At 38.1% G+C, this 16,398-nt stretch overlaps 2 protein-coding genes across 2 annotated transcripts; both read left to right on the forward strand.

The window, feature by feature from the left end:
• Positions 1-6,905: 6,905 nt before the first annotated feature.
• On the forward strand, positions 6,906-8,147 carry LOC138870157 (uncharacterized). The gene is made up of 3 exons (XM_070147881.1): positions 6,906-7,137; positions 7,220-7,404; positions 7,776-8,147. Exons 1-3 carry the CDS (start codon positions 6,906-6,908, stop codon positions 8,145-8,147), a joined length of 789 nt encoding a protein of 262 aa, XP_070003982.1.
• A 2,101-nt stretch (positions 8,148-10,248) lies between these two features.
• LOC138870159 (secreted RxLR effector protein 161-like) lies at positions 10,249-10,953 on the forward strand. The gene has a single exon (XM_070147900.1). The coding sequence runs from the start codon at positions 10,249-10,251 to the stop codon at positions 10,951-10,953; it is 705 nt and encodes a 234-aa protein (XP_070004001.1).
• Positions 10,954-16,398: the final 5,445 nt, after the last annotated feature.

The raw sequence follows: 16,398 nt of genomic DNA on the forward strand, positions 1-16,398 counted from the left end.
TGATGTCGTGCCGTTTCTATTGTTTCTTATGGTGAGGGCGAGAGTAAAAGCACGAAGGGTGATACCGTGCACATGTTGCTATGTTATTATTTCCGTTGGTTCAAAGCATGATATTTACTTTGTTTCTTTATTGTATTATTTATAGAACTTGATTATTTCCCTTAGCATGATTTTTGCCTTTCCCATTATTATCTGTTAAAATTTTGTTATTATTATCTTTCCGTATATGATTTAATTGCACAAGTTTATATTATTGTCGTGTCCTAGCCTCATCACTACTTTATCGAGGTTAGGCTCGTCACTTACCAGTACATGGGGTCGGTTGTACTGATACTGCACTCTACACTTTCTGTGCAGATTTCGGTGTTGGACCTCGTGAGTAGAGTTCGGTTGCTGCCTTCAGTCTATCAGGAGACCCAAGGTAGATCTGCCGGCGTTCGCAGACCCTGGAGTCCCCTTCCCTCTATCTTTGTTTTCCTGTATCTTTTCATTTCGAGAACAGATGTATTTCTTTTAAACCAGTATTTGTAGAAAATTCGAAGTTCATGGATTGTGACACCAGATCTTTTGGGTAGTCGTGTATTAAAGTTTTAAACTGTTATAAAAAAATTCTGCACTTTATATTTGTTTTGTTTTAATTATTGTTAATCATTGTTATGGATAATGTTTAATATATTAGACCTGTATCTATTGGCTTGCCTAGAATTCTAAGAGTTAGGCGTCATCACGATCCCAATGGAGGGAAATTCGGGTTGTGATAGAGGAGGAGGAAATTGGAGTCTGTCAAAGAGATACAAATCAAATTGAACAAAGCAACAATCGGATGAAGACAAGAAGAAAACTAGATAAAAAATAAATCTTTTACAGAATTGACGTTGTGATAAGAAGATCTAAACTTCCTAGAAAAATACATTCAACCATGATGATATACATAGATATACACCACCTCAAACACACATATTTTCTTTTTAACAATTAAAAAAGAATAGGGAAGAAGACTAAGAACAAAATTGGAGTCTTCCAAAGAGATACAAATCAAATCGAACAAAGAAACAATCGTATGAAGACAAGAAGATAATTAGATAAAAAACAAATCTTTTTACAGAATTGTTGTTGTGATGATAAGTTCTAAACTTCTTAAAAAATGCATTCCTCAACCATTACAACTTACCAAACATTATCAAAGAACAAATGCCCTTCCAAATCCAGATTGAAGAAGAAAATTTGCTAAATTAAAGAAGAAGAAAAAAAAATTGAAGAAGAAACTGGGAGAAGAAATACGGGGAGAGAGAAGAAAAAATATGGGGAACGAGAATAATAAGAAACTAGGGTTATTTAGGATTTGGTTATTTGATGCCAATTTTTGGGGGTTATCTTTGCCAAACCTAATATAAGGCTAAAATATTTCCAATTTTCTTTATATGTTGTCATTCCAAGTCATTTTCTTCAAATTATTACCAATTTGGCCTAGTTCACTAGTTTCCTGATTTAGTTATATTCGTTTTTCACACAGTAACCAAGTGCAAAAAAAAAATCACCTTTTTCCTTACCATTCCTCTACCACCACATAGTAGTACCATCACATCACTACTACTATTAACACTACCTTATCCTCCAGTCATTAAAACACCATCAGAATCCCACTGAAATCACCAAATTTGAAAGATGACCTTAAAATCTACCATTCTTGAGCTTGAAACTCTTAGATCTAAAAATCGAAATTCGAAAAGTGTTGTAATCCATAGTAAGTGTTCAAACATCCTGTTGTAATGAACTATATACTAAACCTTGATTTCTTTTGGGTTGATTTGAAGAGTTGCTACTTGAAATTTTGAGTTTATGCATTTGACGAAGACAAACTAGTCTGGTGTATAGTTGCGTATATCTCACTGTATATTTATGTATTTTGCCTGTATATCTTTATATATCTCTCATATAAAATCGTACATCTCCTGCATATCATGTACCTTTATGATATCCATGAAAATGAGTGTAACATAAAATGATTACCCGAAATACACTTGTGATATACAAATGTCGTAACGATGTTTCAATTTTAGCCCTTAATTTTGACTTCAAACCAGTCCAAATCACATACAATCTTTCTTAAATTTTATATATAGCTTCATTCAAGTACTTCCAACGAATTTCAACCACACCCACTCAAAAAATAACTACTAAATGTGATTTTTAGGATAGTCACATGTAAATATTTTTCAATTGTTATACATTTCTGATATCCCAATCCATAAACCTCAACATTTGACCCAAACGCCCATCTCATTAAAGGGAGTGAGCTCTTCAAGGTTATGGGTTGCTAGTATTATCATATTCTACAGAGCTTTTGTCAAATTCAGAGATTAACTATGAGCATAGATTGCCATTGATATGACACCTTGAGCTCGAAAGACAAATGAGAGATTGAGTTGTGAAAGAGAAGAAGCTTCTGGACAAATAAAATGAGGAAATGAAGAGTAACTTGTATTCATTTTCTATGTTTCTTTTATATACACATGTGTGATCGGAAAAGAAAATATCTAATTGACTAATGCTAACACCTAATTACAGAAGTACCCCTATGATAGCTACTACTCTCCCTCAAGTTGGAAGTGAGGTACTCACAACCAACTTGCTAAGAATATTAGTGTGCTTAATCCCTGTTAAGGCCTTGGTTAATATGTCTTCCAATTGATCATGTGTGGAAATGTCGTGGAGGCTGATTAGTCCCTCATGTAGCTTATCCCTTATAAAGTGACAATCCACCTCTATATGCTTTGTACGCTCATGAAACACAGGGTTTCTTGCCATATGCACTGCAGGTTGGCTATCACAGAAGACAAAGATAGGATGTGGACAAGGCACTATAAGCTCTTCCAGCAATCTCTTAACTCAGATCAACTCGCCAACTACCTTCCTGATAGACCTATATTCTGCTTCTGCAGAGAACAAGGACAATTTCTCTTGTTTCTTCAATTTCCAACTAATTGGACTATCACCAAGCAAGACAATGTAACCACTCACTGATTACCATGAATCAAGGCATACTTCCCAGTTTGAATCATAGAAAGCATTTATTGTACAATCTGAACTATTGGAAAGGAAGATTCCCAAGGCTGGATCATTTTTAAGGTACCATAGAACATGTATGGTAGCCCTGAGATGTGGCTCTCTGGGAGCGTACATAAACTGGCTTAAGTGTTGTACACTATAAGCAATATCCAAGCTTGTATTGGTCATGAAGTTAAGTTTCCCAACCAATTTCCTGTAGTGTGTAGGATCAGGCAATAGAGATCCCTCATCGACCTTTAATTTGATGTTGCAATCAAGAGGAGCAGCAATTGTAGTATATTAATTGGCATACTCCTTTAATAGGTCTGTAGTGAAATTCCTTTTTGATATGAGAACCTCGCCATCTTTATAAAATATTTCTAATTCCAAGAAATAGTGCAACCTTCCTAGATCTTTGATCTTGAATTGATCATGTAGAAAGATCTTCAGTGCTTTAATTTCTTCAAGGTCCATGCCTGTAAGTATCACATCATCTACATAGACTGCCACAAAGACAACCGAAGTGCCATCCCTTTTATAGAACAGTGAATAATCATTCACTAAATGTGTGAAACGCCTTATACACAATGACTTACTTAGTTTATCATACCATTGCCTGCTTGCTTGCTTTAGTCCATACAAGGACTTGTTCAACTTGCAAACCACATTCGAGACTTCAACCTCTAGACCCTATGGAACCTCTATGTACACATCCTCATATAAATATCCATGCAAAAAAATATTATTTACATCCAGTTGGAAAAGCTCTCATCCTCTCGTGACTGCTATGTTGATCAAGGTCCTCACAGTTGTCATATTGACGAGCGAAAAAAATATCTCAGTGTAGTCTATGCTAGCTTGCTGCATGTATCCCTTTACCACAAGCCTTGGTTTGAATCTTTCAATACTTCCATCTGCTTTGTGCTTGATTTTGTACACCCATTTGCACCCTATTACTTTCTTACCTACAGGCAATTGCACTATATCCCAAGTGTGGTTAGCATATAAAGCCTCAAACTCCCATTCCATTGATGCTTGCCATGAGCTTCCTCCTCATAACAACATGGCTCACAATCATGGGAGATGTTTCTCGTCACATGCTGACTGTCCTTACTCAATACAGTAAAAGAAATGTGCTGGTGTTTAGCAAAAAGTGCATTAAGTGAACTGGTGTGTGTTGTATTGTTTTTCAAGTTTAGCAAAGAATAAACATATTCATTGAGGTAAGTGGGTGTTTTAACTATTTTGGATGGAATCATAGGCACTACATGTGAAGATGTGTGAATATAAGAATGATCAGAAGTATTTAGGTGGTATGCTGAAGTTTCAGTTCTACTTTGGTCAATAGTTTCAGGTCTATAAAGGAGTACTGGTGACAGAACTTGGTGAGGTCCTAGTTTGTTGTTAACAATAACTTGAAGTATCAGGCATATGATTCATACAAGTAGAGTCTAAATGTAGTGATGGCAAGACACAAGGAAAAGATGCATGGTTGGAAGGAACAACAAAAGGAAAAATATGTTCATTAAACTGGACATCCCTAGAAATGTGTATCCTCTTGGTGGCCAAATCTAGTACCTTGTAACCTTTTGTACCAAAAGGGTATCCCAAAAAGACATGATATTAGGTTCTTGGTTCAAACTTATCTTTGTGAGCTTTGAGAACAGTAGGATAACATAAGCATCCAAAGCTTTTGAGATGTGAATAGGTTGGTTTTCTTTTGTAAAGGACCTCAAAAGGACATTTGTTGTTAAGGACTATGGAGGGCAGTCTATTTATCTAGTAGGTGGATGTAAGAATTCACTCTCCTAATACTTAATAGGTAATTTGGAATGGTATAATAAGGCTCTTGCAGTCTCAAGTAACTATTTATGTTTTATTTCCACTGCACTATTTTGTTGTGGTGTATATGGACAAGTCTTTTGGTGCACAATGCCCTTTGATTGAAAAAATATGAGGGTTCATTATTAACAAACTCCAGCCCAATATCAGATCGTATGGACTTAACAGACCAATTAAACTGATTTTCTATCATGCACACAAAGGCTTTGATAACTTGAAGTGTGTTACTTTTGCTGCTTAACAGGTGTGTCCAGGTTGACCTACTAAAGTCATCAACCAAGGCTAGGAAATACTTATAGTTTTCATGTGTGGTTGCATGATATGGTCCCCACAAGTCCATATGCACCACTTTAAAAACTTCTGGGGAAATGGAAATCTCGTTTGTCTAGTCATGGGACAAATTGAACGCAAAAGGGTTGTTTAGGTGAAAAGGTTACAGGAAGGGAAGGGAAACTCTTCATTTTCACAAAAACGATACATGGCCTAATTTATTATGCCACAGATAATCAACACAATTTCCTTGAGATGAAGAATGAAATGAAGATGAACATGTATTAACAGGACAAAAAGTTACAGAACATGATAGATCTTAAATACTCTTGCCTTATGTTTTGATGATCTAACAAACTTACTGTTAAGAACAAGATAGGGAACCTGATCTACTTGGATTGCTGCATCACTTTAAATGGATCCCAGCTAAAGGTGAACTGTTACAGCTTCAGGAGCTAGGAACCAAAACAAAGACCTAATGCTCTTGTGGTTTCCTTATAGCAGTACAAAGTCATTTGGACACAGCTGGAAGTGAAGTGACTGATGGCACTGTTTCTGCTGCACTGCATTACACTGTCATCCCACTCATTCTCTAACTAAACAAATTACTCACATCATTTCAAGTGATGTGATCAAGATGTACCCAATGAGCTTTATACAAAAGACATCACTGGAAGGGTTCTGTTTCTTATTCAAGCCTCTTGCAAAAAACAGAGAAATCATCCTCACAAGCTTGAAGAACAAGGTTGAACGCCACTACGGACCAGTTCCTAAAAGATAGATTGTCGTTGTCCTAGTTGAGTTGTAACCTTGTTATTGTACTTACTATATCTCCTAAACCGCTTACCTAGAAGCATTCTGATAAGGAATCCTCTTGTAAATCCGTAAACTCGTTGAGTTTATGTTGTGACTAGATTTAGTCATAAGGAAAAGTCTTTGTAATCGTAGAGTTACAAAGTGGCTTGTGGTGATAGCATCACAAGTTAGAAAAAGCCTTTGTAACTAGGATAGTCACAATGTGGCTTGTGGTAAAGGTACCACAAGTTAGTTGAGTAAATCCTTTGCAATAGGAATTATTGTAAAGTGGCTTGTAATAGGTAAGATTACAAGTTAGTGAAGTTAAAATCCTATAGGTGTAGGTCATGGTTTTTTGATCCCTTTGTATGGGATTTTTCACGTAAAAAATCCTCTGCCTCATTTACTTACTGCTTTATTAAGTACTCTTAGTAGAATGTTGTAGAGGACCAGGTACTCTACTATTTGGTGGACCCATACAAACTAACAATTAGTATCAGAGTGGGTTCCTCCTATCAGGCTAACACCTAGAAAGGATCCTTATGGCAGCTCCACTAAATTTTGAAGAAGGTCAATCCATATACCGACCCCCCAAGTTTGATGGAAAATGCTATTGGTGGTGGAAAGCTAGAATGCACGATTTCATCATGGCTGAGGACTGTGAGCTATGGGATATCATTTGCGATGGTCTTTATGTTCCAATCAAGGTACTAGATGAATCCCCATTTTCAATGGAAAAAACCAGCAAAGAATACACTGAAGCAGACAAGAAAGTGATGGAAAAGAATTTTCGTGCCAAGAAAATTCTAGTATATGGATTGGAACCTAAAGAGTATGACAGAATCTCTACCTGCAACACTGCAAAGGAAATATGGGAGGCTTTGTAAATAGCTCATGAGGGAACTACACAAGTAAAACAAGATAACCTTAATACTAGTGATAGTTCCATGATGGCAGTTGAAGGCGAGGAGATTGGATATGACTCAACATTTGCTTTGATGGCTCAATCAGATGATGATGAAGACAATGGCAACGAAGAGGTAAACTTTAGGGATGTTAAGAGAAATCTGAAATCCTATTCTCCAAAAAAACTCATGTGTTTAGCTGATGTTTTAATTAATGCCTTTTGTATTCTTGCGGAGGATAAGGATTCCTTGATCCTAGAACTAGAAGAATCTGAACGTACTAGAGAAGACTTAGTGGCTGCAGTTACTGATCAAAAGAAAACCATTGAAATTCTTAGAAAAGAATGATCTGTTGGCAGAAATTGCATACCAAAGGGAAACAATAGTAAAGCCATGGACTAAGTTAAAACCTGAAAGCTCTGAAAGAGGAAAGGAGATAGTTAGTGAGGAATACCTTAGGCTTGAAGATAAGGTGAAAGCGTTGAGATGTAGGATGTGTGCTGAAATTGAGAAAAATGAGCTCCTCCAAGCCAATCTAGAAAAAGTAATGAATGATCTTGAAAAGTCTATAAAGTGGACCTGGTCCTCAGAAGCTACCACTACCTTGCTCACTAATGATAGTGAAAAAGGGAAATGAGCAGGGTTCCAAAGGGAGAAAACTCCTCACAACCCTCACAGTAAGAGTGTCACTGTATCTAATAACTGGCCTTGTACCCAATGTGGGAACACTGGGCGCTTCAAGGAAGGTGTCCAGGCCAAGAATCAATCAGTTTAGAAAGACAAAGTGGCTGCTGAAACCGTGACCACAAAAGAGGGACCAGGTTCCACTCACAAAAAACGCACATTACCTGCATAGACTAAGAGAGCCCTTATCATCCTCTTGTTTACTACAAGGGACCCAAATCACTTGTGCAGGGGACAGTGAAAGGAAGTAGTCAACAATGGTTCATGGATAGTGGATGTTCGAAACACATGACTGGGAACACCACAGACTTTCTTTCACTAAAAGCCCTGCAAGGAGGGAGTGTATCCTTTGGCAACGGTAAAAAGGGGTACATTCTTAGAGTAGGAAAAGTTGGAAAGTCACTCACTCATTCTACTGAAAATATGTACTATGTAAATGGACTTAAGTACAGTCTCCTGAGTGTTTCTCAAATTTGTGATAAAGGAAACAAGGTGAAATGCTTGTCCAAATTATGTACAGTCACTGACCTTGTGACAAGTGAAATAGTTCTGGTGGCCAAAAGATACAAGAACATCTATGTTGCTGATTTTGAATCTTTATAGAGTAATGATCTGAGTTTTCTGAAGGCGATTGACGATGATGCTGAACTATGGCACAAAAGACTAGGCCATGCAAGCTTTTCCCTTCTGAACAAACTAATTTAGAAGGACCTAGTCCATGGTTTGCCTATGTCACAATTCAAGATTCAAAAAGTTTGTGATGCTTGTGCTAGAGGAAAACATGTAAAGTCCTCCTTTAAGTCAAAAAGAGATGTGAGCACCTCAAAGCCGCTTGAGCTCCTGCATATGGATCTGTGTGGACCTATGAGGGTGCAAAGTAGAGGAGGAAAGAAATACATTTTTGTAATCGTGGGTGACTACTCTAGATTCATATGGACTCTGTTTCTCATAACAAAAGATGAAACTGTTGAAGTATTTGTGGCCTTTGTGAAGAAAATCTAGGTGAAGATGGAGTCTAGAGTTGTATGCATTAGATCAGATCATGGGACAGAATTTGACAATGTCAAATTTGATGAATTCTGTAATGAAAATAGCATCATTCACAACTTCTCAGCTCCCAGAACTCTCCAGCAAAATGGAGTAGTAGAAAGGAAGAACAGAACTCTAGAAGAAATGGCAAGAAGAATGTTGATTGACAGTGGACTTGCAAAGAACTTCTGGGCTGAAGTTGTCAACACTGCCTGCTACTTAGTGACCAGGTTCATGATCAGATCACTTCTGAACAAGACCTCGTATGAATTGTTGAATGGAAGAAAACCCAAGCTGACTCACCTAAGAACATTTGGATGCAAATGCTATGTTCTCAACAATGGAAAGGAACAGCTTGGTAAGTTCGATGCCAAAAGTGACGAAAGAATATTTCTTGGTTACTCCTCTCAAAGTAAGGCCTACAAGATATATAACAAGTGGACTCAATGTGTTGAGGAAAGTATACATGTTATTTTTGATGAATCGCATCTATCATTTGAGAAGAGTGCTAAGGAAGATCAAGATGGAGAACCCTCACTTGTTCCCAGTGAAGTCATTAACATGACAAATAGAAAAGCAGATATGATGAGTCAAGTGAAGAAGCCAAATGAAGACAATGCTGCCTCATCATCAACAGAACCAAGCCCTTCAATTACAACCATTAAAGTTGAAGAATGAGTGGTTGATATAGTTCAGGGAACTCTACTGGCACCTGAGAGAAGGACATAGGAAAATCAGCCAAACATACCTTTCTCCTCTCAGAATGAACCTCAGACGTCCAACTGGAGACATCAAAGCTCTCACCCTATAGACAACATAATCACTCCTCTAGATTTTGGAGTTCAAACCAGGTCAAGAGCCAGAAATTCAATTGCCTTCTCAGCCTTTCTCTCCTAGATAGAACCCAAAAACATCAAGGAAGCCTTGAAAGATGCAGATTGGATTACAGCCATGCAAGATGAGCTGCATCAGTTTGAGAGAAACAGTGTGTGGCACCTGGTACCCAGACCCCCAGATAGAACCATTATAGGAATCAGGTGGGTATTCAGAAACAAGCTCAATAAACATGGAATTACCATAAGGAAAGGCCACACTAGTGGTCCAAGGCTACAATCAGGAGGAAGGGATTGACTATGATGAAACATTTGCTCCAGTGGCTCGCATGAAAGCCATCAGAATTCTAATTGCCTTTGCTTCTCATATGGAATTCACCTTGTTCCAAATAGATGTCAAAAGTTCACTTTTGAATGGACTCCTTAAGAAAGAAGTCTATGTGAAGCAACCCCCAGGGTTTGAATGTCATGAGCACCCTGAATATGTGTTCAAATTTGGACAAAGCTCTATATGGGCTAAAGCAGGTTCCTCGAGCTTGGTATGAAAGATTGTCAAAATTCCTCTTAGAAAATGGTTTTAAGAGAGGGAAAATTAACAACACTCTTTTCTTAAAGAAACAAGGAAGGAACCTGCTCATTGTTCAGGTTTATATTGATGATATCATTTTTGGAGCAACAGCCGATTCTCTATGTGAAGAATTTGCAAAACTTATAGGAAGCGAATTTGAAATGAGTATGATGGGGGAATTAAACTTCTTCTTGAGTCTTCAAGTAAATAGTCCCCAAAGGGTACTTCCATTTGTCAGCAAAAATACATCAGGGAACTCTTGAAGAGGTTTGACATGGAAGCATCAAAGGTGATAGACACTCCCATTGCGATTGCCACTCGATTGGACATAGATAAAACTGGATCTCTTGTGAATCAAACAATTTATAGGGGCATCATTGGGTCTCTCCTCTATCTCACTACCAGTCGACCTGATATTGTTTTCAATGTGGGGCTGTGTGCGAGGTTTCAATCAAATCCCAAGGAATCTCACTTGAAGGCTGCCAAAAGAATATTGAGATATTTCAAAGGAACGCAGGACCTGGTGCTATATTATCCATCAGGTGACAATTTTAATCTGATTGGGTATGCTGATACAGACTATGCAGGTTATCTTGTGGATAGAAAAAGCACTTCTGGAATGGCTCACTTCTTAGGATCATGTCTTATCTCTTGGGGTACAAGGAAGCAAAATTCAGTGGCTCTTTCAACAGCTGAAGCTGAATATGTAGTTATAGCATCCTGTTGTGCTCAGCTTCTGTGGATCAAGCATCAACTGGAGGATTTTGGGATACTCAATGAGAGTGTGCCTCTTCTATGTGACAACACTAGTGCACTCAACATGGCCAAGAATCCAGTTCAACATAAAAGGACAACACATATTTATGTGAGGCATCATTCTTTGAGAGATAATGTGGAGAAAGGGTTGATATGTATGAAGTTCTGCAGCATAGAAGATCAAATTGCAGACATTTTCACCAAAGAACTAAGTAGGGAATAGTTTGAAAGAAACAAAGTAAAGCTAGGATTGTTGAGGCCAAATTAAGAACCTGATTCCTCTTTGGCCGGCTCGTATCCTTAAGAAATAATTGGCTCAAAGTGTTTTCTGGCCCTGTCTAAAGGAAATAATTGGCTCAAAGTGTTTTCTGGCCCTGTCTAACTCACTTCAATACCGTTGCAGGTAAACACGCAAGATGAGCATAAAAGCGATAGATGCAGTGCATGACTGATAAAAATGATTGTTTCTTTTCAAAAAAAAAATCAAGAACCAGGTTCTTGTACTAAAGGTTAGTAGTTCTGTGCATTCTTTTTAATACACATCTTAAAAAAAAGGTACAAAATACAACTGCCATGTCATCAACTTTTCAGATCCTACTGTCACGACCCTTCAATTCAAATCGTTCCATCTCCCTCTGAAACATCACAATTCTCCACGTCCAACCGCCGTTTCAGAATCGGTGCCTATTCCTCTCCCTTCATAATTATCCTTTCCTTTTAAACAAACCCTCTCTTCTGCTCTTCCTAACCATAAGCCCTACTCTAGATTCACCCAAAAGGGAAGGATTGTCACACTTCTTCTTCCAATGGCTGAGAAAACTTCCGATCTCTCTGCCTCTGCTGTAACTACCTCTGACCCATCTATGGAACCTCTCGTTTTTACTGAGCTTTCGCCACCCTCTATTACTCCTACTACTGCAGTCACACCTTCCCCAGTCTCCAAATCTCTTCCTAACTTAGAAACCCTTGAAACTGTTGTTCCGTTCTCCCCGTCGTTTGTTGTTCCCACCAGTCAAACCCTAAGTGGAGAACAAGGTCAAAGTATTGAGTTCATGGAAGGTTCTGCCATCGTTGCTGCCAATTCCATGGTTGTGGAAGCACTAGTTAAAGAAGATAAGGATTTTGTAACTGTGTTTGTAGTATCCGATGATGGGATATTGCATGAAATCACCTCCCAGAAAAATGAGTCTCAAAGTGTGGGGGAAGAAGTGGCCATTATGGTTGTTGAAGGGGATGCAGTAGCATACACTACTGGGGCATTACATGAGGAACCTGATCCCTCTCCGGAGGACCCAGGTCAGGACTCTCATCCCCAGGACAGTGTTGTTCCTGCATTCGATGTTGTGCCCCTAGAAATTCAAGCACCTGAAATGCGATCTAGTGATTAAGAAGACCTGGACAACGTGGCCCTTGATGCATTCATAAATAAGTGAAGGGTTGTCTCCACCCCTGAGTTTGAAATCAAGCGACCTACTACCAGCATACAAGTCAAAGTGGCCTACGACTCGCACTCCAAAAGAGCAAGAAAAGTAGTAAGAAGAAAAGAAGAAAGTTGGTGAAGGATGGTATACTTGTAAGTGATGAGGCTATCCCTGTAGTCGAGGTGGAAGATGGAACCCATGAGGAACCTGTTTCCCTTGTTAGGCGGTCATCAAAAAAGGCTGAGCCTGTTTTAATGGAGAAAGGGTCAACATCTAAGTCCAAGATGAAGGAGGTAGTAAGTGATGGGGATGTACTAGTCAAGTCCAAGGGAAAAGGCAAAGTCAGTGAAGAAAAGCTTAAGAAATGCAAGTCTTAAACTGGTGAAGAACCTAGTTCTGGGAAGAAGATGAAAAGTGAAGTCTGCCTTGGCTCTGAGCGCCTGAGGAATCAAAAAGTTTTGATGGGTCCTACGTTTGACCCAACAATCTCTGAGATGGCCGGAATGCGCCAAATTCTGGAAATGGTGGAGTTTCAACAATGGGTGCATCTATTTTACATTGATGTACCTAAAGTGTATGAGGAGGAGGTACAGAGTTTCTTCGACAGTCTCTTTCCAGTTGATACTGACCATGTCTGTGCTTTGGTCAATGGGGTAGATATCGTCTTTGACGTGAAATTGCTTGGAGAGATCTTGAAAGTTCCTACAGTTGGGGTGTCGAGTGTCCGAGATGTTTGTCAGTATAACTTCCAAAATGTAGTGGTGAAAGACAATGCTAATCAGAAAGGGGACCATATCCATAAGAAAGCACTACTTCCTGTCTACCAGCTGCTATTTGAGTTGGTTAACAAGTACTGTTGCCTCGAGCAGAAAGGAGGTATGTGAATTCAAAATCTGACCTATTCCTAATGGAGCAACTGGACGGTTTTAACCATGTGAGTCTGCCTGCCATAATGATTGAACACATGCAGAAGGTTTCCAATTTCAAGGACGGTAATCATGGGCTTCCCTATGGATTCTTGCTTACTCCGGTGTTCAAGTTCTTTAAGGTTCCATTAGGAACAGGTAATGTAGGGACCCAAAAGTAGACATTTTCACAAAAAACCTTGGAAGAGTGCGAGTGTATTGAGAAGTATGGGGGGTAGGAAGTATATCAACTCTGTCTCAGCTCATCAATGCCCAGAACAGTGCAACTGAGGAAATTCGTCGGTTGAAGGCCAGGAATGCTATCCTGGAAGGTCAGCAAGCCCGAGCGGTTCCCATGTCGAATGATGAGGTAGTCCATTTAATCCAGGAAAATGTTGATCTCAGGGCGCAAGTTGAGAACCTGAAGGCTGAACTGCTCAACGAGCAAAAATCGAAAAACACCCAAATAGACCTTGTTCTCCCGACAGTTGTTGCAGATTCCAAGCCTTTTCCTCCTAGTGCCCCCTAACAGCCCCTTTAGTGACCAGTTTTCTGGATATATTGTTTTTTTTTGTTTCTTTGTTGATGGTTGGTAGATGTTTTTTTGTACTTTTTCATAGTTGGGATGTACTACTACTGCTCCTGTGAACAAGTCCAATGTTGCCTCTTCCTTTTTCAAAAGGCAGATTCATATTAAATTTTTATTAATATGAATCCTCTTTTATTATGTCTAGTACATTCTCAATGTATTCTATTCTTTCTCATGATTGTGTGCACATATGTGGCATGAGTTAGCTTCGCTGGACTTCTTTGTGCTATTGTTCTTTTTTATGATGCCAAAAAGGGGAAAAATAATATAGGACTAAGGGGGAAACACATTGGGGAACTGGTTCTTATGCTCTATCACTCTTTGAAAAGAAAATAATATAAGTCATAGTCTCAGGGGGAACTCTTTGAAACTGGTTTTTACCGCCCCAATTCCTACTCATGATTGTTTAAGTTTGCCATCATCAAAAAGAAGGAAATTGATAGATCTTAACTACTTTTGCCTTATGTTTTGATGATCTAACACCTTACTGTTAAGAACCAGATAGGGAACCTGATCTACTTGGATTGCTGCATCACTTTAAATAGATTCCAACTAAAGGTGAACTGCTACAACTTCAGGAGCTAGGAACCAAAATAAAGACCTAATGCTCTTGTGGTTTCCTCATAGCAGTACAAAGTCATTTGGACACAGCTGGAAGTGAAGTAACAGATGGCACTGTTTCTGCCGCACTGCATTACATTGATAGCCCACTCATTCTCTAACTAAACAAAGTACTCACATCATTTCAAGTGATGTGATCAAGATGTACCCAATGATCTTTATACAAAAGACATCACTAGAAGGGTTCTGTTTCTTACTCAAGCCTCTTGCAAAAAACAGAGAAATCATCCTCACAAGCTTGAAGAACAAGGTTGAACGCCACTACAGACCAGTTCCTAAAAGATAGATTGTCGATGTCCTAGTTGAGTTGTAACCTTGTTATTGTACTTATTGTATCTCCTAAACCACTTACCTAAAAGCATTCTAATTAGGAATCCTCTTATAAATCCGTAAACTCGTTGAGTTTATGTTGTGACTAGATTTAGTCATAAGGAAAAGTCTTTGTAATCGTAGAATCCGTAAACTCGTTGAATAAATACTCTCAATAGCATTCTTTGATTTTAATAAATACCCTTTCCTTTAAAAACTTATCATGTGAAAAGAAAGAAATGTTCTTTCATACCAATGAATATGTGGTTTTCTTTGTTTGGTTGCTTAATTGATCAATGTTGGTTCGTCTAATGCAATTTTGAGTTTCTCGTCATGTGGGATCTGATAATTCCATTTCCATCTCCTTGTTTTATTCTTTTAGTATAAACTTACCATAATAAAGAATGTTTCTTTGTGAATAAATATGTGCATACTCTCTGTTTGATTGTGTCATTAATTTTTCTAATTGCAGTATCAGTTTTCACTCATGTTGGTTTTGATAGTATTAGTATCTATATTATTCCATATCATTGTTACTTCTTTTATTTTAAATGTTGTTAGAAGAAATTAAGAATGTTTTTTGTGAATGAATATGTATATCTTCTTTGTTTAATTGTTTCATTAATCAATATTAGTCAATGTTGTTTCATAAAGTGCAAATTTCAGTTTCTACTCATATGGGTTGATTGTTTATATTTATATTATTCCATCTCCTTAATCTACTTGATCACAATTGAAGTTGGTTTATGTTCTTGATGTTTTATACTTCAATACCATACAAGAGGGGGGAGGGGGATAATTTGTGTGGTGTCCAATTTTTCGCGTGCACAGATTATAGAAGGACTTGATTCTTCTATGTGTTCCTTATACTACTGTTGTGGAATAATAAATGTAGAAAGTAAATAACACAAGTAGTTTTACGTGAAAAATACCCCGACTCAAAAGGTGAAAAAACCACGACCTACTATCCAGTAGGATTTTCTCCAAACACTTCACCATAACTCTGAGCCAACAACAAAGTTTACAAACTCTTGCAAATCTAAGGATTAACTCTAACTCTTATAGCAACCAGCCACAGGCTGTTGCGACTGCTTCAAGTTAACTCTAACTTGAATAATACAACTCGAGTTTACATCCTCTTGCAAACCTAAGGATTAACTCTAACCCTTATAGCAACACGCTACTAGCTGTTGCGACTACTTCAAGTTAACTCTAACTTGAAAGACATAACTCAAGTACCTAGTATAATTTGTTTCTTAGAAAACTGAAAGGTACAACTCAAAATGCCTACTACACTTTGAACTAGAAATAACGAAAGACAGATGAAACTCTTCATGGAGCTGATTCTTTAATCTGGTTCGTGTAGCTTCAGGATCGCACTCTTAAATATTGCTGGAATTGCTCACAAAATGCCTCGCTATTTTGCTATTAATTCGTGCTTAACTTCAGTATGTGTGAATCACCTATAAAAGAGAACACAACCGATATATATAGAGTTACTAAATAAAGATTAACTAGAGTTCTAATGCTTTACTCTTCCTTGGTAGAAGAGTTCTAGTCAACTTCAAACTCTTTCCTTATCTTGGATAGAGTTCTCTTCAAGCAAGGAGTCCTGCTCTTTATCAAATATCTAACATTTTCATTCAGGGAATATCAGATATACCACTTATACTTATCCCTTTCTCGTAAAAGCCTTTTGCTTGATTCTGTCTGTCACTTGGGTACACTGTCTATGGATCTGGTTCATGCATGTGTTCCTTTGTCAATCATCAAAAAAACCTTACTCAGGCCAACAAATTCCCCCTTTCTGATGATGAGCAAAT

The sequence above is a fragment of the Nicotiana sylvestris genome, chromosome 1 (assembly GCF_000393655.2).
Source record: "Nicotiana sylvestris chromosome 1, ASM39365v2, whole genome shotgun sequence".
NCBI classification, from domain to species: domain Eukaryota; kingdom Viridiplantae; phylum Streptophyta; class Magnoliopsida; order Solanales; family Solanaceae; genus Nicotiana; species Nicotiana sylvestris.

Excerpts from the sequence above, each read along its gene's own strand:
- LOC138870159 (XM_070147900.1), top strand. The coding sequence starts at position 10,249 with ATGGAAGCATCAAAGGTGATAGACACTCCCATTGCGATTGCCACTCGA.
- LOC138870157 (XM_070147881.1), top strand. The coding sequence starts at position 6,906 with ATGGCAGTTGAAGGCGAGGAGATTGGATATGACTCAACATTTGCTTTG. Across the intron at positions 7,138-7,219 it reads AGAACTAGAAGAATCTGAAC|AAATTGCATACCAAAGGGAA; the intron begins GTACTAGAGAAG and ends ATCTGTTGGCAG. Across the intron at positions 7,405-7,775 it reads TCCAAGCCAATCTAGAAAAA|GGGACAGTGAAAGGAAGTAG; the intron begins GTAATGAATGAT and ends TCACTTGTGCAG.